The sequence below is a fragment of the Heliangelus exortis genome, chromosome 21, assembly GCF_036169615.1.
Source record: "Heliangelus exortis chromosome 21, bHelExo1.hap1, whole genome shotgun sequence".
Lineage (NCBI taxonomy): Eukaryota > Metazoa > Chordata > Aves > Apodiformes > Trochilidae > Heliangelus > Heliangelus exortis.
This window is the reverse complement of record NC_092442.1, coordinates 7,099,005-7,123,360: the sequence shown is the minus strand read 5'-3', so window position 1 is coordinate 7,123,360 and position 24,356 is coordinate 7,099,005. Positions and strand designations below refer to the sequence as shown.

The following is a 24,356-nucleotide window of genomic DNA, read 5'->3' as shown; positions in this document are numbered from 1 at the left end:
TTTGCAATGACAACGTGCAGGCTGAGAGGAGATGGAAGCTGTTTGAGACCCAACACAGCTGCACCAGAAGAAGCTGGGACCTGCCACCACAGGTCTCTGAAGACATTTAAACACAATAAAGTGTTGAGATCTCCTCTGACTCAGGATTAACACTGTCCTCTGGCTCCAGATAAGCAGGCAAAGCTTGGTTTCCCTGGCACTGGTGTCTCTTCCCAGCAAGGCTCACCTGACTTTTTGCATAAGTGGGAGGGAGCTGGTGTATAATGGAATCATATCAAAAGATGCTTCCACCACAGCACAGAGAAAACACTTTTTTAATCTTTGGTCCTAATGAAGCACAGCATCTCCAGATATGTAGGTTTTATATGCTGTTTCTTTTCCAATACATGGCCCAGGTGCACAAACTTTATCCAAATATAAGAACATAATACAAGTGAATATAAAACAGAATCTCCCATTTCAAATGTTATACATTCTGGAAGATGGAAAAATGCAGCTGTGCTCCTAAAAACAAGACCTTTGAATGAAGATTTTAAACAACTACTCAGCTGACAATTTTTTTTCTCTACCTTAAGTTTCTCTACAGCTTGTAAAACAGAGTTATGGAGTGGAAAGGGCAAGTTACTACATGCAGCCCCAGGTAGCATTTCATGCTACAGACTGCACAGACTCATTTACCTCTAGAAAAAGGGCATATAAAAGTTTAGGCTCTGGAGATTACAGTGCTTAGGAAGGAACAGTATGACAAATACTCCTCTCCTTGGTTAGCATGCACGGCAAAAGGAAACAAAGTAGGCCATAAATATAACATAGCTGGAAAATAACTCAGAAAATGACACCTATACTGTTGTTGACTATATCTACACGAATAACAATGATTAAAAATTTCTTGGACAAGTTTGTGAGCCTTAAGTATGGAGGGAAAGTGTTCTGGAAGATACAAAATAGAACAATATGATACAACAGGTAAAAATATGAAGGAGAACTAAGGCTGTAATTTCAGAGGAGATAGGGAAATGCAAAATGCTGCTTTTGCCCAATAGAGCCACACAAAATTTCAAGAGCATTTTATGCTTGGTCACGCTCAGAGTCTGCATATAAACAACACAGAAAAATTCACAGCTAATGTGAGCATCGTTTCTGAGGAGGGACAGGGCCACAGCACAACACAGCACAAGCCTAGTGTTACTTTTAAGGTTCTGCAATATAAACCAGACATTGGATTTTATATAAAGCCCTAATATTTACTGCTGAACTCCCTCAATGCACTTGCTCAAGACACTGGGTTCTCAAGCACTTTTCTGCTCTGAATTCATCTGGGTCTCAGGGCTTTGGGTGTATCTTGCTGCAACACTTAAAATGTTGAAACCTCTGTTGTGTGGATATTAGTACTGAAGTACTTCTGTTGATCTGGCATTTCAGTGCTGGAAGGTGATTAAAAAAGGACCTTCATGCACCTTATTGCAGTTTTCTGGGCAAACCTGGTAGGGGAGAGTGCCACGCATAATTTATATTTGTACATTTATTAAACATAGACCTGGCATTCCCAATGTTTTTATAACAAAGACCACTGGATACATTTTATTTCAAGTTTCTCTGAAGGAAACAAGGAAAGGATCTACAGGAGCTTCCCTACCAGGACACTCCAGCCAGCATCACAAGGACAGCTGGCAAAAAAACGAGGAGCCAAGCCCAACAATTGAGCTTCAAGACTCACAGCAAAAGGCCAGAATCACAGTTCACAAACATCTTAAAAGAAAATAGCATGGATCAATGATCCCTAAAGTATTTCTGGAGCATTGAGTTCATTTGGGCTCCCTTCCATAACATCTGCCTGTATCAGCTCAAGTAGCCCTTGAGTATTTTTTAGTCTTCCTATCGTGTGTCCTGCAAACTTTAAGGGAAAAAAAAAAAAAGGAAAAGAAAAAAAAAAAAAAAAAAAAAAAAAAAAAAAAAAAAAAAAAATTACTGCCACTTCTTCAGGTGGAGGCTGCCTCTTCTAGCTCTGGTTTTGCCCATGAAAACTAAAAACTCCCCAGGCCAAAGCCCAGGTGTTAAGAGGGGTATGGTTTTGTTTTTAGCAGTAGCAGAATCCTTGGAAAGCAAGAAAAGTTCATCACAAGACATACATGAGAAAAAAACTAAAAAAACTATTCCAAAAGCTCTGTGCAGCAATTTCTTTAAAATAGAACAACTTGAATTGACAGGGCAGGTCAATATATTATTTTAAGGTTATATTATCATCCTGTAAAGTTGGACATATATTAGGAAACTGAGGATTTCTCAGTAACAAAGAGAATATAAACAGTTTGATAACACGTAGGCAACCCCCTGACAGTTTGAATCAGCAGCTCTGTAAGAACAGATTAGCATTAACTGAGAAGAGCACTTGGAAAATTTTGAATTACTAAGAACAAAGTTGGAAAAAAAAAAAAAAAAAAAGAAGGTTTCCTAGCTGTAACACAGGAAAGCTTGGCTCAGTAACCTACAGCTTATCTTACACCCCCACACTGACTTGACACTTGTCCAGATGAAGATTTTAATACATCATTTCTAAAAACAATCCTGAATTAAGCCACATGTTTTCATGAGATGCATCCAATGACTCATTAAGGCATCCATTAATTAACAGAAGTGAAAATACAAGGATGATTGCCAGGATATAAAGTGTTCCTGAGACACCTCCAAGATGCCTTTGGAAATAATTATAACAGATTATCATGGAACATGAGGTTCCTGCTTTAACATCTAAGGAATGAAACTGTCCATTTTCTATATAAAAACCCCCTGTTTAAGTGCACAGACTACAGATTACAAGACTGGAATCCTTCTCATTTCTTTTAAGCAGTATTTTGAAAAATTTGGCTCGATGGGTTTTACTGACAAGCTCTGAAGAAAAAAAACCTGTGGTGATAACCATTTTTAATATGATACAGTCTAGTAATAAAATGTAATTGTGATATCCATAAATTAGAGTTTAACTGGATCCCATCTACCATTAACAAGTCAAAATCAAGTAAAAAGCACTGTTCTTCACATATAATTTCATCACTCAAAACATGAGCTGGTTTACCTAAGCCTTTAAATCCATAAATGAGAATATTCAGTCTAAGTCCTACCAGAAAACACAGAGCTCCTGGGGACCAGTCTGGTGATTGGTCTTGTACAGTCTGAAGCATCACAGCTTCCTCATATCCTTCATTAGACAGTTTTGGTTCCATTCCCATCCCCAACATATGCTCACTGACTTACTGTTGCCATTGCTCTACTGGCAAATGGATTTTAAAAGAAAATTAATCATACACTTCCCATTCACAATATTGGCCCCATTTAGTTACTTGTCACCATAATCTGCCCAGATGAAGAATAATTTTTTTGTTGTTGGTTTGGGTTTGGTTTTCTCTTCCATGTTGAAACTTCTACACAACATTTAATAGAAAAGATTAAATGTTTCTTACTGGAATCAAGATGACCCTGATTTACTGTTTCATTTGGAAAGGAGCATGAACTGTTCTCAGTGCTGCACTGGCTTGAACTACTACAGTTGGGTGTAAACCAAGTTTCTAAAACCAGATGGCGTTCTGCTCTCTGTATTTAATATTAAAGCTCTGCTGAAGTACAGTGTTAAAAACTGCTGCACTACTGAGGAAATCTCCTCTAGGTCAGCCCAAGGTCACAGGCACAAAAAGCCCACCTATTTCTTCCACAAATCAGCGAGAGTATCTCAAATTCCTGTGCTTGAAGCTGTATTTCCCCCAAATTTCACTTTTATTTTGAGTTTGTCCATGAAGGTTCAGTAGTGTTTGGGACATGCAAATAATCAATTTTCAAAGTAGAACAACTGATATTTACAAGTAGTTTGCAGTTTTCACTAGCATGAAATAATAATAAATACTCCCAGTAGTTAACACAGTAAAGCCAGTTTAAAATACAGAGATGCTTCTTATGCTGCTTGACTTGGAAGCAAAGTGTTTTACCTAGACAAATGTTGAAGCTGTTGGGTATTTTCACCCCACATAGGAACCATGTCCATAGAACATATCATATCAAATATCCTATCATATCATATCAAATACAATGTACCAAAAAGTCAACTCCTTGCTTCATCCACTGAGACAGCTCAGTCAAACCTACATTGATGAAGAACTGAACCAAAGCTCTGAAGGAATGAGGCATGTTTTAAAAAACAATTTATGTATTACTGGAACTTCATTTTGTACTCCATGAATCATCCTTGCTCATTTAAATGCATGACAACATCTATGGTTTAGGGAATGGACTCTGTGAGTCTGCATAGAAATGCAAGCTCCAGTTTGCTAAATTTCTGATTATATAATTTATTCTTTGCACATACATATGTAAATATATATTTGTAGCTATAAATATACATGTGTATGCACACACGTACAATCTTTCAAATTATTGTGTCTTTTGATGGAATCCAAGATGAAAACAAAGGAACATTTCACCAGAAATGCAAGTGACTTTGCCCAGGCACTCTGGCAAGGCTATTTTGAAAAGAACTAAGACTGAAAATCTAATTCATGCCTTTCCATTATGTAAAGATTGAATGCAAGTGAATTTTTCCCATTTATTTAATCCTAGTTATTACCTAAGGAAATACCTCTAACATATAAGGAAACATAAGTTTTAAAATTAAATGTATGGGAGTAGTCCAATCTTTTAATATATGAAACAGTGGTAAATCAGCCTGCATTGTCTCAAAAACAATCTTACAATAAAATCCTAAGAACTCACACTGTACATGCAAAACTATAAAAAAAAATTCAAACTGAGCCAACCTAAAAATATAAGTTGTTGAAAAACAAGAAATAAATGGTTTGCTATTTTGGAGAAGTGATAATGTTTGAAAATGAAAACTCGAGAACACCAAACATATTAAGCAAAATCTATGCTTATATTTAACTCTGGCCAAGGGAAGTGAGCACTGTTCCAAAAGAACTGCAGTACAAAGTATCACATCCCACTCCTTTCTGGAAAGAAATATGCTGCAGTAAGAACCCATGTCACATAATTAATTTAAAAATGGATTTAAAAGTTTAGCACTAACAAAACATCTGGAATGAAAGCCCTACTCATTGCTTAAGTTACTGAATCACAGAGCTGAGGTGCCCATATATTCTGCTGCACATCTGTTTGCTCCCATGGAGGAACCACAGTCAGAAAGAGGAGTCAAGCTCTGCACTTCCTTGGTCTCTTTTCTACAGAAAATTAGAGCAAGGGCTTCACCATTAGTGCTAACTGCAGAGTCCCTGGCAATGGGGTCACAGGTCTGCAGATTGACAAAAAAACCCTCTGAGTGCACATAAAAACCCTTCCAGAGTTTGCAATCACTGCTGAATAGCAACGCCTGAAAAAAATAAAAAGTAATTTATTGACTTCCTGAATTACACCCAAATAATGAGTAATGAGCTACAGCAGATGTAAACCTCGAAGATGGAGCAGTGTTAGGAGCCAGCATAAGCTCATTACATCTCACTTTACTCAGGAATTTGCATTCAAACAGCTCCCCCTGCACAATTCCCTCTTTTCTTGGCTTGCAATTGATCATCAGAAAATGGGGAAATTTCTATCCAGGAAATTTACTTTTTTTGTTTTTTTTTAAATGGTTCACCAACAATTAAATACCAAACCTGAACACTTGCAATTACTGGAAATAACAAGAATAAGAGTAAAACAAAAAATTCACCCTGGTTTCAACAGCACAGGAATTTAATTAAGATGAGATAAATGAAATCACATTTCCTGCTCAGTGTAGTTACCAAGCCCACCTCTCTTTCTACAAAAAGAAACGTAGATCATTTTTGGTAACAACTCCAAGAAGCAAATTTATTAATGGTGCAGCACAGAGTGCTGAAGTCCAACCTCTTAAAAATCAAAGTTCTTTTATTATCAGAAGGGATTTTCTCAGCAAACAGCAGCATGGAGCTCTGAACCTTGGTGCAAGGATGACTGAAGGAGGAGCAATCCCCGTGGAGAGAGTCAATTTGTCCTCAACCACGGGACTGCAGCTCCTGCAAACAAACCTCAGAGCAGTTTTAAACTCACCAGGACACCTACAAACAGCACCACGGAGGCTCAAAACCAACTGAGGAACCTGGGTGAGTGTTCAGGAAGCTGCCCTGTTCTGAGCTCCACTGCACCATGGCTGCATCCCCTTGCCCAGGTAAATGGACAGGTAGCTTCACTTATCACATATCCCCTCAGCTTTTCTGATGATGCAATCAAGAGGAGAGGCAAAGAGTTCAAACGATAAAATAAAACTATTTTGCAGGATGCTAAGCTTAATAAATCACCATATGCTGTTTAATGCTCTAATTACTGGAGTGGCAGCAAAAAGATTCAACAAACATTGAGCATTTTTATGAGGAGGAAAAGTAGGGCTACAAGCATGGGAATAAAGGGGAGGATTTTAATCAGGAAAGGACTAGAACCCAAAGGAAAAGAATTATTCACAATAGCTGTGCTGCATTGGGTAAATATCTTTACAAGGCTGTAGCAAGATTATATCCACGTTTTCAGACTTTATTCTGGTTCACCACATGCACATTAATGTGGTTTAACACTCTTCCACCATGTTAATTATACTAACCCCACTGTATACACTTAAGCTAGCCAGCTCTTAATGGAGACAGAGCCCTGCTGCAACTCTAATTATCCTTCTTGATCACTTATGCCAGTACATGCATTATCTGAAAGCATATCTTGCTTGCTTTCTTTTTTTTCAAAAAAGCAATAATCTAAAATTTAAAAGCATTGAATCAGGCAATCTCAGTTATTAGTTTGTAAAACCCCAGAGTTCAATAGAAGTTTGGGAAGGGCACAGATGATAAAAGTAATTTATGATGCTACAGCTCTAAAATTTCTGGATCAGTAGGAGAAGGTATCACTCAAGTATTCAAACCACGTAAAAAATAACTACAATAGCAGTAACCTCTATTACCTTGTGGTAAAAGCCCATACTTGTATCAGCTGCACACAAGGGTGCTGTACACATTGAGGGATTACAGAAAATCATGTTGTAAAAGAGTGTCACTGTAAGAAGAAACAGCTTGAATACTGGAATAGCCCTCAAAAGCTCAACCTGAGATTGATTCTGCTCCATCATTCCCTTTGTTACTGCAGGGGCTCTTCCCCTTTGAAGAGAAACCACAATTTTCTAAACTAGGTGAATGTTTATGCAACACTATTATGTCAATACTGAATAGAAAAGGAAAAAAAAAAAAAAGAAGGAAAAAAAAAAAAAAAAAAAAAAAAAGAAGGAAAAAAAAAAAAAAGAGACAAACCTCACCACTACTTCATTGTAATACAGTCTGTGAGTCGTAAACAATACAGTTATTGTGTGAGTAAAATGACTGCTAGCTTTGGACACAATTCAATGTAAACATTGATTGTACAGAAAATAATGAAAATTATTAAGTTAATTCCTACCTTATTGTTTCTTCTATCAGTCGATCTGAGCTGAAAGCCAAAAGAAAATAAATGAAGTTAAAAAAGTAACAAGCACTAAGTATTAGTTTAGATCATTAAATCAACAATTGCTGTAATACAAACCTTAACGAATTTGCCCTCAGGATGTCCTATTTCTGGATGATGCCACTTTTTCCTAGGGCATGGATATAATATATTTGGTAGATATAATGAGAGTCTTTGGAGAAGCTGCATGTGGTGTCCTCTAGAGCTGCATTTCCTAAGTGTATGTGAGAGCAAATGCTCAGGAGAACACATAAAGCACCAAGAAGACTGAGAAAGTGGAGTTGGCTCCATGATTTATGGTTAATTAATGTGAACTGAGCCCAGTGTGCACCACCTACCCAGGCCAGCCTGGAAAGCAGTATTAGAAAAGGAAGTACCTAATTTATTTCACACCTTAATCCTGGTCATTTATGTCTACCCCACAGAAGAAAAAAAAGAAACAAACAAACAAAAGCAATTAAAGATAAAAACTGAGGCTGGGTTCCAGGTAATAACATCTCACAGCATTGCTTCAGTTTACCAAATGCTGTTTCATGGTGAATAACCAGGCAAGTTCTTTCTGTAGTAATACCAGTTGGGTGAGAATAAAGTGATGCTTATGGGAAACACAACTCACACCATCTGTATGAGAAAGACCTTGATAACAGGAGCCCCTTCTCCCTCTCTGCCACACATTAATGGAATTTCTGTGTAGCATCCCTGGGAAACAGAGGGTCTAAAATACCACAGCAAGCAGGGAACATTTCATTTCAAAAAAACAATCAATGTGTGAGATTAAGATGACAAACAAAAGCCTCAGAAGATTTGAACAATTTCTCTTTTTTTCTGTACTCAACTCATTATAGAAAGGGTTTTTAATCTGTTTTACAGCCAATTATAAAATCCCAGAAAGAAAGCCCTATCTTGTTACAGCAATCAATATCTCAAATGCAACACTGACAGAGATGACTGCATCCCTGCTTCCCATGCTGCAGAAACAACAAAGCATCCCTACAGCTGCTCTCTTTACTCCTCAACATTTACACAAACTCCTGTAGAATAACTGTGGGGGAAGAATAATAAAAATTAAAAAAAGAGGTGAGTTTGCAGTTCAAGAAGGAAACACACAGAAAGGGCATGACTGTCTTCACCTTCCAGCCTCCTTTTTCCAATTGTTTTTGCCACCTCAGGAAGGGAGGGTATCAACAGCCTTTGGCACAGCACAGTTATTGCTTCTGACTCAGGCCCAGCTTCCTAATTTGGAAATTTTTTCCTACCCACAGAAATTCTGGAGATCCCTCCAGCTCCATCTGGGCACCCAGTGAAGGAGCAGGCAGGGCAGGGTGAGCACATGTGTGTAAGCTGCTGGGAGAGGAGTGAAACACCAAGGCTGATATTTCAGTCCAGTCCATGGCTTGAAATACAGAGAGAGCACACAGAGCACTAAAATCCTATTTCCAGTTTTAAGTTGAGAGGGACTCAACTGGGGCAGCAAACACTGAAAACTCTGGAACATTTCTGTACCCCAAACAAAGCCGCACTCCGAAGAGTCACATCAGCTGCAAGTACCTCAGTTTAACCAAATAAAATAATTTTCATTCACTCTCTGGTATTTATTACCACTGGCACAGAGATGTAAACCACCACAGCTATGTACACAAAGTGATGGAAGCAGTCTCAGGTCTCACAGAATCTGATAATTTCCCCAAGGCACATGGGAAGCAACACATGAGAGATTTCTGTAATCGCTGATTCTCAAAGACAGAAAATTCAACTGAGATTTTGCCTTTCATATGTACAGTCCCTGACACACAAGTGTATTATGTGGGCAGTGCATAACAAGAATAAACTGCAAAACCATCAGGAAACACTGAGAAGCAAGAATGGTGCCCTAGAATGCACCATTTTTAAAAAATTTCAATTAAAAGAATTATTAGTAACCAGAATATGAATATTACCAGAATCCTGGCTGGAAATAAGTTACACTTAGAAAAATCCTGTGAAACTAAAACTTACTGGAACAGTTCCATTAAAAAAAACCCTGTCAGTAGAAGCATTACCAGCTTTGTCCATTTAACTGATGAAATTATAAGTATTTTCATGTTGATGAACTGAAGACGACAGGAATGTTGAACATGTTCAGAAACCTTAAGTGAACTAGGATGTTCCCCAAGGTTTTCAGAGCACAAAATTTAGGCTTGCCAGTTTGCAGCAGAGACATGAAGTGTTTTTTATGTTAGAGAAAGCCCTAGTTAGACAGTTTTATTACTTAATCAGATATAAACACAACATGTTCTTAAAGGCTTCAGATTCAATAATAATATTAGACTGCATTTAAAAATATTTGTATGCATGTATACACACATATAAACCCTTGAAAAGTAGCAGTCTGCAAAATGATGGAAGGCAGAAGTTAATAAAAATGTATAAACCCAGTAATAAACACTCCTCAATACCAAACCCCAAGGAAATTAGATGCAAATGTCAACACAAGGCATTTAACAGGCATCTGAATTCACAAGATCAATGTTTCTCTACATACAGGGAGGTCATCCCTGACTATTTAAAAGGATGAGACATGGATTTTCTTCAGGATGACTGATGTACAGAGATGGGCAGACTGAATTAACTCTTCCAGTTTTAAATACACAGCTGGGAATCACAGAGGTTTACTAAAAACAGCTTCCAGTATGTGCTTCCCACTCCCAGGATCATCATCTTTTAACAGCCCTGAAAGGATTTCCAGAACCTCTCTACTTGTGAGCCTCCAGCAGGTGAACAGACCCAGCAGAAAATGGCAGTGGCATCCACTGAAATTTTGGTAAAGTGTGAGCAGGAACATTTTATGGTAAAAGTCTGCACATGAGAATCTCTCAGCATTCTATTAAGTTTAGTACTTCCTGCAAAAGGACCCAAGGGAAGTTTGCAGATATCTGACTGTTAATAACTGTTTTACACAAGTAGAGGTTGTTCTCAAAATTACAAATAATGTTAATTTCAACTGTTTAAAAGTATAAAAACAAAAAAATTTACATATTTAAAACACCAGAGAAAAACACTCTTAGAAAAAAATAAATCTCTTTACTTTGTTCTTCTGCTTTCCAAGCAAACAGAACAAAACCAATGGACATTACCTTACAAGCATCCAAACAAGCAAATGATGGTTCTGGGTAATACTAATCTGATCCACCATCTGTTTCTATAAGCTGTGTATTTTCACCTGTCGAGACAGACAGCACTTTGACCCAGCCATTTAAAAATACCATACAAAAGAAACACTGAAAGATGCTGAGGCAATTACCTACTGTAATAAATGGCAGGAATCCAACACCAGCAGTCATGCATATGAAATAATCAGGCCTCTGTGCTCTCTTCAGAAATGATTGCGCAGTTTGTCATTTAAAAATGCAGACAGGTAAATTAATTCAAAGGAAAAATTAAGTGAAACATGCCTCTAGGATAGAAAGAAAGCCTGCCCATCAAACCAAGCTGTTATGACTGAAGAAAGCATTTTATATTGTTTTGATTTTTTTTTATTAGAGTAAATCTCTATGCCAGTATTTAAAATTCAGTAACACAGGTGATTCTCTGGCACTTGCCAGAGAAAAAAGATGAGAACAGTAGAGCTCAGCTGCACGCAACCATTTTCAGAATGCATTTTATCCTTCATATAAAATATGAAGGGCAATACTGTCATGAAGAATAATCTAAAAGGATTAGGGAAAAGCCCTGTAGGATAAACTAATATTGCACTTGATAACTATTTTCTTACTGTCATAAAGAATAATTACAGAAATAATAAATTTACTTTGTTCTAACTGCAAGAATTAATCAATAGTCACTGCTCTTTCAAACTGTCTGAACTAAATCATCCATATTTTCAGCCCTGGATCACCAGGCAATGCAGAGCTTCCAGGAATACAAATAATGCAAAACATATTTGGCATTCTAATACCAACATATAGATCATGATGAAGTAAATCAGACTTACAGAGTCATTCCATCATAATAATCATTCCTAAGTCCCAAGTGACAGAAACATTGTGCACACAAGCAAAAATAAAAAACCAAACCAAACCAGCTCCAACTCATTTTTCTGCTTGCCCTCAAGATAACCCATCACCAAAAAAAAAAAAAATCTGAAGACTATTAAGCTCGTTAAAAACTTAACTAAAAAGATGTAAATCAGAACACTTTTTTTTTTTTCTAGTGACAATGAACAACATTTTCCAGATTTGATAAGGGTGGTCTCATGCTTGATTCAATTCAGGGTCAAAGAAGGAATTAATTGCACTGGAGCTGCTTAGCTCCTCTGGACAGTCTCCCACAGCTGAAAATGAAGGCAAAAATTGGTGTAGATGTCTGGTCACTGCCTGAGACCCAATGCATGAGCACAGTGAGACAAACATACCTGGGGTATATATACCCTAAGAGAGAATACCTTTTCATATACCCTAAGAGAGAAAATTTACAATGAAGGACTGTGCAGACACCAAAAAATTTGCTCCTGTGTATTAGCAAAAGTAGCACCTGCACTGAAGGCACAGCATGCAACATCAGAGGGAGGAAAAGGAATATACTTGACTACAAAACATGCACCTTGCTTTCAGCATGAGAAGAGTGAGCCATATCAAAAGATGTGAGGTAAAACAGGCATTACCTCATCAGGGATGAGCACTTTGCCCACAGAAACCATTCCAAAAGCAGAGAAAGGTTCAAAAAACAGTGGAAACTGCTGTCTTGTGGGTTCCCTTTATGTGTTAATTAAAGCATAGATCTGGATGCTAAGGACATGCAGTGTTTTCACACTTTCTGTTGCAGCAGGCAAAATGAAACAAGAGCATACAATAATCAAACAGAAAGAACAGAATAAGCACAAGTATTAAGTCAAGGTATAGATTCATTATTAACAATATCACAACTACAAACTCCAAACACATAAAGATGCCAATTTCTGAAGATCATCCTACTGCAGAGCCTGACACTCAGTAATCACTTCTAAAAAGAAATGGTTGCAAAATTGGAGAAGAGAAAAAACCCAAGAGCACATCACATTGCTTTTAATCAGTGCAAGCAAACTGTTACATCTAGAAGGAAAGGAAATGGAACATAATCCATTGCTCCATACAGGAGTTAATCAACATTACTTGGTGTTGAATGCCTTTCCAGATGGTTCACATGAACCTTGCATATGAGGAAAAATCCATGCCAGAGGCACAGGGATGAATCTGCCAAAGGATTCCCAAGAAAATAAACTGGTTGCTCCTGTTAGGGAAACCCACTCTCTCCAACATGCAATCCTATGACAAAAAATTCCCCCAAAATCAGACTCCCACTTACATCACTAAGTAAATACCTCAATAGCTTGTCAATTCTGGCAGTTTGGACTTCAGACAAGGTAACATAAGTAGTTCCTCTGCAGCTGTCTAACATCTGTAAAATATGCACCACAACCACTAAAAAGATAAGTTGTTCTAACCCTGTTTAACTTCTAAAGAAGAACTTAATAGATGCATGGAAATACCAAGGGATGCTCTGCCTTTGCATGGAGACCTCTGAACTCAGAGATCCATGGTCATGGGTCTGAGAACACCAACAGGTTGTTTCTCCTGGATTTCCAAAACACACAATCTGCACCTCCACTGAACTCCATGGGCTTGTCTGTGAGTTATCAACAAAGTGAAAGAAATGTTTCTGCACAAAGAAGAGTTAGCCAAGAAAGCTCTTTGGCACATAGAAAGACTACTGGGAGAGTGCCTGATGCTTCAAAGTCCCAAGAGAGTCAACAACAGCAATACCTCTCCCTTTAATGCTAATCTATAAAGAAGGAAGAGCCTTCTCAATAATCTGCAGCATAGAGTTTACCCAAAGAATGAAGTTAAAAACTTCAAATGCAACCAGCTCCTATTGCCTAAATGAAGTGCAGCAGCTGGTTGCCTGTAGCATGCACAAACCCAGTGCCAGGATGGCACCACCAGCCCCATCACGAGGCTTCTAGAGGCTCTCTGTTCATGGGGTTGTGAAAGTTCCTGGATAGACTGAGCCTCCCATATAATTGCTCCATATTACCCATAGGAACAAAGTTAAATGAAGCAAGAAAGGCTTTCTGTAAGTCATTATCAGTAACCACAATTGGCAGAACAATTCCAGTAACTTACTAATGGACTCTATCGGCATTTCCTCAAATTTTTACATGCTGCATGCAGAACTGGCACTCAGCAGGAATGCTGTTCTCATTATTATGTCTGCTCTGAAACATATAATTGAGATTATATCTTTAACTAAAGGGAAAACCCCCTCAAAAGCAAGCCAGCACAGCCTTTGCTAGCCAGCACTGATCTGACAAAAAGGGAGTTCATACCTGCCAAACAAAACTGGTTTTATCCTGGCTCACACAGGACACAAAGCCAAGATGGAAGCAACACAAGTGATTTACAACCTGTACAGCAACAAACAAGACTTATCTTAGCTCTCACTTATCTAGCTCTGTGTGTTTTGACTGAAGTTAAATAAAGCTAGAAAAATTGTTTTACTACTCACATACTTGTAAGTAACCATAAAAAGAGAACACAAGGCCTTCCAGAAGAGCCTCTTCCTATTAACAACTTTTTAATTAAAATCTTGTCAGTTTCCAGTGAAGCTAACACACAAATGAAGTGAAAGTTATCCCTAGGATGACAACCTAAGTTTCAGTTAGAAGGAACCCCTAAAACACACACTGACAGAAATGTATTCTGCTTCTTAACTACATTTTCACCTGCTGTGGTTTTGAGGGTTTGGTAGATAAAGATACCTGGGCTTTCATCCAGGACCTAATGTTACAACTATTTACCTGCCTGTTTATTAAGTTTCAGTAAATGTTTCTTAAAATCAAATAGTTAACAACATAACATAATGAACAGCCGTGGTTCAAAATGTAAAGTGCACACTACACTTAAACCATCTACAATCCAAATTCAGGATACAACTCATTAATGAGGGAAGATCTCAACATTTTTCTTCTGGCTCAACTTCCCTGCATTCTTGATGTTTGTCTTTTTATCTAAGGCTGAACAAGCTGCATCTTGCCAGAAGTGAGACTCTGAAAAACAAGCCTCTCAAGTGAGAGGAAAGCACTTTGCATCTTTCACTTGACAACAAAACTGAAGCCCTTGAAATATTCTAAGCAAAATTCTATTATCCAGCTAAAACAGGCAGGCTTTAGTGGGAAGCTGGATCTCATTCTGCTTACCCTCATGGATTTGATAGAAAGGATGTATCCTCAGCAGATGGGAGTAGATGCTTTTTATCAAACCCCTGGCAAAATGACGCACTCGGATATCTGCATAGCTGCCATTCAGCAGCCAAGAATGAGAACCTCCTCCTGATGCATTAGCTCAGAAGTTCAAATTAAATCAGCTCAAGAATGACATTTATACAGTTATACGTTCCAGAGGTATACTCTGTATTTAAGAAAAACTGAAAGAATTGCTATTTAACAGATCTATACACACCAAATGAAATTCAGCAGCTACTGCAGGTTCCAACAGCAAGAACTTCTGGCCTGAAAGGATTACCTAGTAGACAGCCAAGCTCACCAAAAAAATGACATGCAGCATTAGAATAATAAGTGATTCTGAGATTCCATCAAAGAAATTCTATAAAACTCCATAATTGGTGATTCTGTTCAAAAGATGCACCTGCTTTTCAAAACCAACCCATGTAAAGATTTCAGTACTTCCCAAAGTCCTAATTTCAATTCAGACTTTGGGAGGGGCAAGGGGGAGAAGCTGTCCTAGTTAAGAAACAGTGTTGAAAGGAAAGCTAAAAACAAATAAAACATGCATCACCAACTTGTTTATTTCTGAAACCAGGAAGAAACTTCAGAAGCAGAGACAGAGCTCTGAAGTTTGAAAGGTAGTTTCATATCCCTCCCTCTTCCCCAATCAAGGGCATTGTGTCATTTCAAAGGTAAAGCACAGAACCAAACACCAGAGATTTGAGTCCCAACCACTCTTCTTCCATGAAATGTTCATGTAATTTGCCACACAGTGTTGTAAAAGTTTGCTCTTTGGTTTCTGCAGACATTTGTAACTACAGCACAGTTTCTGTTGCCTCTTTCCTGGGGAAGATCATGTCTAACTCTTCAGATTTTACACAGACAAAGGGTGAACAACGAGCCCGAGGCTGTTAATGCCAACAAGTGTGTGACTGCATCCCTTCTCACCTGCACAATTCAATTCTGAGCCACAAAAATATCACAACAGTCACTAATGTCATGAAAATGACTGAATACAGTAGCTTTCTAAAGCAATACAACTCTAATGAAAGCATAAAAATAAAACTTGCAAGATAAAAATAATCTTTGGTTTAGTCTTTTGGGGTAGATTTCGTTTTTTAAGTCCTAAATACAGCACAGGAAGATGAAAAGCACTAGTTGATTTTACTCTAATGAAGCTCAAGCTATTTTTAGAGGGAAAACCTCTTTTAAATCCTGAAGTACTTGGCTGATTTTCACATTCTTTTATTAAGTTATTTATAAATAATAATGATACCCAGGAGAGCATCTTCCTTTATCGCCTACAAGCTTTGAACCTCCCCAAATTCTCATTAAACTACTTCAATAAGTTGCTATAACAGTCATATAATTACAGTCACATAATAAGCAGTGAAGTTTCCTTTTTTTCCAGAAGACATGAACTGTCTCCCTCACTGAGCAGTATTTACTATTAAAATAAGAGAACAGTTGTGCTCAGTTTTGTGTGGTATTTAAGTGTACGATATCTCCAAATTTTGCATTCAGTCTGGGAATATTACAGGGGAAGCTGATGCAGCCACTTAAAAAATGGCCTTGTGTCATTCTGCCATGGATCTTCAAGAGAAGAGGTTCTGCCAGCAGGCTTGGAGATAAAACCCATTCAGTTCCATGGAGCCACAAGGCTAAAGGAACTGCTGATGCATAACTGCAATTGAGAAAACTCTGCAGCAACAGAAGACAGAGCAGGAAGAGAAAAGTGAATCATATTTTGAACCAGGATTATAGTACAGGTCCTTGTGCATCTTTAAGTAAGCTTTTGCAATACCAAAACCCTTCCTTTGTTCAAATCCCTTTCTTGAAAACCATTGTATCTGTGTTGCTGCTGCTGCTCAGACAAAGGATAAAACCCTGCCCTGAAATTCCATGTCATGGATATTCAGCAGTCAGGCAGTGAGGTGAGGATTGAAGACATTCTGCCCAGCTAGCTGAGGCACTAACGTGCACTATTAATGCAATGGTTTCCCAAATTTCCTTATTCCAGAAACAAAAAAACCCAACACAAGTCAAGGATATTTAACAACATTTGGGAAAAACTGTGGAACAACCATTGCCAGAGCTCTTGGAATTAATGGCCAGCAGAGAAACATTTTAACCCAGATTCCTCAATCTTTCCTTGCACTGTTATCTTCCAGCCCAATAAACAAAGTGCTGCAGCCTTCCCCATTACCACTGCACAGCAAGGCTGCAGCCAAATTACACCCAATTCCGTGCTGCCTGGCAAACAATCCACACCAAGGGCATGGACAGCATGGATTGTCCTCTCATAGCAGATCTGTTGTTTTTTTCATAACTGCTGTAAAGCAAACTGTTCATTACCAAGTGCTGCTTCAGTTAGAATCTGTATGAAAATTAAGGGAGCAACAAGAACACCGCATTCTGCTTTGATGCAAACAAACAACAACAGAAAAGTTTAATTTATAAGCAAGTTTTGTAATTAAAAAAAAAAAACCAAAAACATCAAACCCAAACATTCTTATTGGGCCTGACTAAAGTGGAGCTCAGCAGTTCTGAGGCTGCAGAGCAGGGAGCCAGCAGGCATCCATGGAAAAAGCTCATCATACTCCTCCCTCCCTGCTGCTTCCCCAACCAAACACCTTGGGAAAGAAAAAGGAACTGGTGAATGAGCTGTTTTTCCTACAGTATCCTCCTTTCCAAGAGGAGATGTAGCAGATGCAGTGGCAAAGCATGTGTCAGCCAGAAGAGTTACTGCCCAGACTGTGTCCCCCCTGCAAGCAGTGGAGAGGGAGGAGATGGACAGGGAGAGGGCAGCAGTTCTCTGGTTTTAATCCAGTACTGAAGGTCACAGTGAATGAAAATCAGGGGGTACAGGGGAGAGAAGAGGGATAACAAAGAAAAGGAAATTAAGGCAGAAACCTGCTAGCTTTTTCCCCAAAAGATTGACATCTATGATGAAAAACCCTGTGAGGAGTCTCAGCATCTCATTAAGCTGACTTCTCCGTGCAAATCAGTACTAAGGTGAAAATTTGTGAGCAACATCAATATTTAGAGTAAAAGAGGTCAACAAGTCACCCTCTCTATTAAAATCTGGACTGTATTAGGACCAAAGTTTGAAAGGAGTTTCCTGGTGATTATTCTCTACTGAATGTGGTCATTTCTGCCCAAGCAACAACAGGAAATTTGAAATTCCTCTGCTCAAAGAAGAAATACAAGATACCCATAAAACTGTCTACACATTTTAAATTGTAGGTATTAAAATATACACAATACTAATAGTCATAAGAATATCTGGTACTCCAGCATACTTCACATCTATGAAGTACTGCACAAACATTAATTTATCCCAATCATCTCCACCCATCAGGTCTGTGGTATTAACAGCACCATTACACAACTGCTGCAGATCCCTGGTATTTCTTTTGCTCATTTCTCTTTTTCCTCACTTCTCTTTCCCATGCAGAATGCAGCCCTCTCTGATTTGTTTACTCTCCTTCAAAGTTTACCATCCACCTGCTCTGGCCCCCCTGCCCTCTCTGTTCCTAAGGCAAAACACAGGGATGTTTTATGTCCTTAGCGAGCCTCAACACTTTGAGCAGACTCAGCCTCATCTACCTCCAGCCCTTTGATTATCAAAGCTGAAACTTTTGTACTGGATAGGCTGAGATTCTGCCTAACAACACTCACCAGAAACATGCAGTCATCTGACAGCAATTAAAAACACAGCTAATGATACCTGCACCAGCACAGGCATCTGCTTCACCACCAGCTGCTTCTTTTGGAGAAGGACAAATGGTTGATTTTTGAGCACTGGGGCTGAGCAATAAAGCAGCAGTCATACAGTGGCCCAAGGAGAGAATAAATCTCCTACATTAAAGTCTGGCAGCCACTAAGTGGTCTGGTTTTCATCTAGTTTTACAACAAATTCATCACAGGTAATAAAATCTGCAATTTCTATTTACACCTGGGAAGCCTTCATCAATTCTTACACAAATTCATCAGCATTATCTGATATATCTTCCATATACAATGCAAGTACTAACACAAGGGAAATTTTCAGTCATATACACACACAATATTGCAAATTTAATCAGATACATTAGTCTCTTCTTTCCTGACTTAGGCTATAACTCATCAATAACTGCAGAATTTTTCGGGGCAAACACTAAGTTGACAAGATACTTTCCCATGAAGCAGCACTTTTAAAAATGCTAAGGTAGATCTGTTCATCAAAATTGCTTTCTTTAGATGGAAAACAGTATTACAGGAAAAAAAATTACTTTTTTACCTGGCCAAAAAGCATACAAACAGAAAAGATGAGACCAACACTGAACTGTACTGAAACAGCACAGACCCCAGACAACAAGCATTCAAAAATCAGCTGCAAATATGACTGCTCTAGATGTTGTATTTCTTCAAGTTTCTAATATGCCAAAGGATCTGAATTATTAGGTAGAACTAACAGAGCATCAATATTCAACAAGACCTGTCTTCTAGCCAGATTTTAATAAGCAGATGTTAAAATTTTTATTAAAAAAAATATCAGGCATTATTGGTTTTCTTTCCAGGGATAGGGAAAACAAGATATCCTTGAATTATCTGTGTAGAAATTCAGCAGGAAACTGAGTGACTTAGAAACTTTATGACTCCTATCCACAGTCAATAAAATTTCTAGACAAATCTCCTTTCCCAATAAAACCCAGAATCAGCTCACCTATAAACTGAACTGCACCAGGAGCAAAGCTTTCAGCTAAAGAGAGAGGAGCACAATCTGCTATCTGTAACCCTCCCAGAACTGGGCTGTGGCAGAGCAGAACCTCATGTGTCCCCAGCCTGAGTGCTGCCCCAGAACCACCCCGATCCCAGCATGGAAGTGCAGAACCCACTGGTGCCAGCAGCACTGACACAGCACCCAGCCCCACCCAGGGAAAGCAAATCCAAATGGATGCACAACCCTCAGGGCTTAATGGAAAGAAGTTTTATGGATTATAGGCACAGCAGGGGTTCAAACATCACTTCTTCAGCTGTTGCAATTCCCCTAGTGCTTAATATACCTTTTATTCATCAAAATTTTGCACTGAGATTTTTTTATTTCCCCTTCTTTTTTTTATGGTTACCTACATACATAAAATTAAGACAGATCCATCCTCCTTCAGTCTTAGTCCTTCCAGAAGAGATGATGTTCAAAATGTGACAGGAAAATAAAAAGGGATATTCAGGCAAAAAGCAGTACTCTGACTCCCAAGTGAGATCCCAACACAATCAATATTGCCTGGGGCTGCCAACGTGCTTTTTAAAGAGCAGTCAGGGAAAATGCTGCCAAGAGTAAACTCAAGTTTCTGCTTTATCCTGCCTCACATGGTGGTGTGTAAAGAAAAAGGCTGACAGAAGAGTCTGGTACTCTGCAGTGAGCTAACAGCTCATACCTTCTCAGATGATGAAATAAATGTGTAATTGGTTAAAGGAATTAATATCATAAATTAAGCAGGGTCAAAACCAAGTGAAGGCTCCAATATTATTATGAATTTATCCTTCCTGTGGCATTATTTCATGACTACAGTATATAACAATATACTTGCAAAATTTAGGTTCCCATCTCCATTTTTCAAGCTCTTGTTTCACAAGTTCACAAAAAATATCACAATATTATCACATCATTCTGCCAGCTAGTCCAGTACCAAAACTTTTTAAGTTTTGACATTTTCAAGCAATCACCTAGAAGATGGTTTAACTGTTTCTGAAACTGCTTTATCTAATTCAATTTTTCATGTTTTTATCCTAAAAATATCCTCAACAGTTCAACATGTTTAAAGTGATCAAAGTGACCAATGTCTTAAATGCTGAAGACATTTGCCAAACAGCATTTACAAAATTGTTTTTCTCTATTTTTTCTAACTTTGCATTCAGAGTAATGTCAGTTTCTTAGTACATATTACAACTCCAGAAATATTTTACTTGTAGCTTACACTTTAAGAAAATGCCAAATGTATAAAAGTATTCATCACCTGTTCAATAAAAGAAAAAAACAAAACCAAAATGAAAAATCTCAAGCAGAACATCTAGAAAGAATCAGGTTTACACAGATTCACTGACAGTGATGCTTCGAATTTTACAATATTTTAGGTATATATTCCAAAATATTAAGACTGAGGTTTTTTGCCTGGAAACTTTTAGATTTCCTAATCATGCATGTTTAATAGTGAATTCATCCTAACACAAGTCATAGTTCGAGCTTTATGTCAATTAATTTCTAAATTTTAGTAATTTTAAAGAAAATTTAGGATGAAATGATGGCAAGCCACAATTAAAAAAATTTTGTTTCAGTTTTCTGTAAAAGCTTTTTGTGCAGTTCTGGCTAGAAGTTTAAATTGTCTTTTCAAAAAGCACACTTGAGAAAGCCACAGGTAATTTTAAATTCGTTTAATTTTCTAAGCGAAAGGCTGCCCTCTTGTGGAAAACTGAGGTTTAGCACTGCTACAGCAAAGAACACAGAGCCACGAAGATCAGCGCTGCTTTTTTATTATCTCCAAACCATCAACCTTCCAGCTCTTTCCTATCAGAATGTGTTGCTGTTGCTGAACAGGGAACACCCAAAGGAGCTACTCCTAATCTAATGCCCTCGCTGTACCAAGAACACAAAGCAAGTGATTTCTATTTTGATTGTTACCTTGGCCAATAAACCAGAGTCAATTTGCAAATACTTAAGTGCAAAGTTAATTTTGGAATTAGTCTCTTCCACCACCTTTTGCACACATTCAATAGAGACAAAAGGTAAAAAAGGTGCTTCTCTGTCTGGCTGAAAAATGAATAAGAAAGTGAAAAACTGCCAAGTCATTGGGACTGTTCTGGTTTTTAGCCCTGAACCCAGTGAAGTGTCCTCTAAAGGCAATCACTTCTTAGGAGAGGAGGCCAAGCATGCCTGAGTCACAAGAGCCTGATGTAACTTAGTTTGTATAAAGTCAAAACCAAGTTAAAACCACCCAAAACTCTCCTGACTCTTACCTACTGTAGGCACCTCCTAGCCAGAATAAGCAATAAATGTTAATCCAGCTGCACAAGTAGAACACACAGTGCCAGGCACTGACTGTGGACATAATACACAGCCACAGATGGACCAGGCTTTCAGTCATACTTGAAATTAGGGATGTTTTACCCCCCAGAAAGGTGAAGCATCTCCAGCAGGAGTAATAAATAACACTCACTTTCGAAGATGTTCGTGTTCCTTCAGGAATAGTTCTGTTCTCCTGTTATTCACACCAGACCCACTTTTATACGATCTGAAATGCAAAAAAATGTTAAGAATTGGAGAACATTTTTTCCAGAGGTTTTCCATGAGACAATATTTACTGATTTAGATACTTATCATGCTTTGTTACTCTGAACTGACAAGATAGAAAAGTCCCAGGCGTTTTTAATGTGACTTGACGTAGCCACATAGTTTTACTTTAAAAATATCATTTTTTTTTCAGTTAGTAAAGCTAAACCAAAACAGAATCTTATCACAGCCTTAAGAAAAGTCACCAAGTAACTTTTTTTTCTTTGTTAAGAGTGTAGATTACTAAGCTGTGCCAAGAACTCTCTTACAGAAGGGATTCCACACAACACAACTTACTCAATATCTTTTCGTACTGATCCCAACAGATTCTCCCTTTCTCGTATTGCCAGAAAGTTTGCTTTGGTTTTGTGGAATTCATGTGTATAATCCTGTAATGAAACAATTATTCCAAAATTAGGATCCCGGGATGAATTTAGCAACATCCAACCATCTATTAAAATGTTAGCTGTTTTCTAACACAAAGCTTAGGACTCTTAATGTAGGAAACTTAAAATCAAAACTGCTTGAATGTTAATTTTTTTTTTACTGTCCTTTCTCAGGTGGCAGTCACCAGTAAGACATAAAAAATGCCTTTTTTCCAACTTGGGGGTTCATTGCTTGGGGTGCTTAGAGGGAAGAAAAGTGAGATGGGATGGGTGGCATTTACATAATCTGGTAAAACGATCAAGTATGCTGTGGTATCAGCACTGCTGATAATTATTGCAAAGAGGGGAACAAAATGAAAGCAAGAGGGATGTGTTTTGGTTACCTGCAGGATGTCTCTGTGACGCTGTAATGTGTGCATCAGAGCAGCATTCAGGGAGGGGACTCCAGCACTATTTGTGTATTCTGCCATTTTGTCATTTATTCCAGTAAGCTAGAGGAAGGAAAAAAAACCCACCCCAAATTATGCAATGGATTATTCGTGTAAGAAAGATACAAAGCTAAGCTGAAAGAGCTAGCTTTAAGGACAGGCTTTCCAAAACATCTGTCTGTCTGATTTCCTAACATTCCTCACACAAACTGCACTGCAGTGTCCCCCAGATGCTGAAGTAAAAAACATTACCTTGCCCAGAAGTTGTTCAATCTCCACAGCCATGGTCTCAAACATTCTGTCCTGGCTTGATCCATTTAAGAGAGGAGTTGTGTCAGAGCTGCAGAAGAAGAGGTGCAGTTATTAAAGGGAAATAATTCTGATGAATGTAAGAAATAAGGACACAGCAGTGTGAGGTGTTGCAAGCTTCACTACTGAGGTTTCCTGGAGAAATTAATTAATGAAATGCAGTTTTTCTGAGCTTATCATACATGCCTTTAGCTCTTACCTGAACTAATGACTCAGTATCACTTGAGGAAAACAAAACCATTCCTCTTAAGAGACTTTTCTGCTACCAGAACCCTTTTAGCACTCAGGCCCTTCTCTCCCAAACTTTCACACTTAATAGATTTATTGGCAGGAGGGAGCACTGCACCATTAGCATGTAACACCAGCTACATAATTACACCTCAGTAACACCATGCTAGGACAACCCACTGACCTATTAAGCAGTCAGAGTTCTACAGAGCAATAGAACCCACACAGCTCCCTACAGAACACCTTCCCTGGGTGCTCTGGAAGATAAACTAAAACCACTAAGAAAAGTCACAGCTAAGCAACAAAACAAACAAAAAAAAACAAAACCCCACAACACAGGGCATGCCAGCTTGCAGAAATCTGACAGCTACCACCTCTCAGAGATTCCTCTTTGCTTTGGTAAGCTACTATACCTGGAGCAGAAAGTAAAAATAACTGGAGCAATCAGATTATGTGGCAGGTAACACACAACAGAGCCAGAAATGAAAGAAACACTGGGGCACTGATTCAAGAGTAACATGGTCATTACTGAGGCTCCCCCAGGCTTCCAGAACAGAAATTAACAGAAATGTTAAAAAATTGATTAAATCATTGAATGAAAAAAAAGAAGAAGGAAAAATTACCAACACCCATTCAGCCAGCAGTCACACTCACTACTGATACACAGTGTAGGGACCCATAGCTAATAAGCAAAGGGCAGGTTTCAGAGGTTGCAGAGAGGAACAGAGAAGTTGATAAATTAGTGCTGTGGAACTGCAGGCAAGACCTCAGCTCTGGTCCACAAGCCAGAAAGACTTGAAAAGTTTCCTCTTACTACTCCTTCAGTCAAACATGAACCTGTCTAAAGCAAACAAACCACTCAAATACATACATACATGTGTATATCCATTTGGTTCTGACATATATAAACATATATACAGCCCTCAGTGTTATTACTTACCTTAGGAGAAAGCCAGACACAG

At 38.3% G+C, this 24,356-nt stretch overlaps 1 protein-coding gene across 3 annotated transcripts in view; it reads right to left on the bottom strand.

The window, feature by feature from the left end:
- Positions 1 to 24,356, bottom strand: part of GOSR1 (golgi SNAP receptor complex member 1) — a 31,250-nt gene that overhangs the window by 5,680 nt on the left and 1,214 nt on the right. For 2 of the 3 annotated variants that reach the window (XM_071764915.1, XM_071764916.1), the window contains exons 3-7: positions 23,110 to 23,197; positions 22,813 to 22,920; positions 22,341 to 22,432; positions 21,931 to 22,005; positions 7,453 to 7,482 (exon numbers count right to left, since the gene is read on the bottom strand). In XM_071764915.1, coding sequence (XP_071621016.1) covers positions 7,453 to 7,482; positions 21,931 to 22,005; positions 22,341 to 22,432; positions 22,813 to 22,920; positions 23,110 to 23,197 — 393 coding nt within the window. The remainder of the gene's footprint in view (positions 1 to 7,452; positions 7,483 to 21,930; positions 22,006 to 22,340; positions 22,433 to 22,812; positions 22,921 to 23,109; positions 23,198 to 24,356) is intronic. The other variant, XM_071764917.1, reaches the window with a different exon arrangement.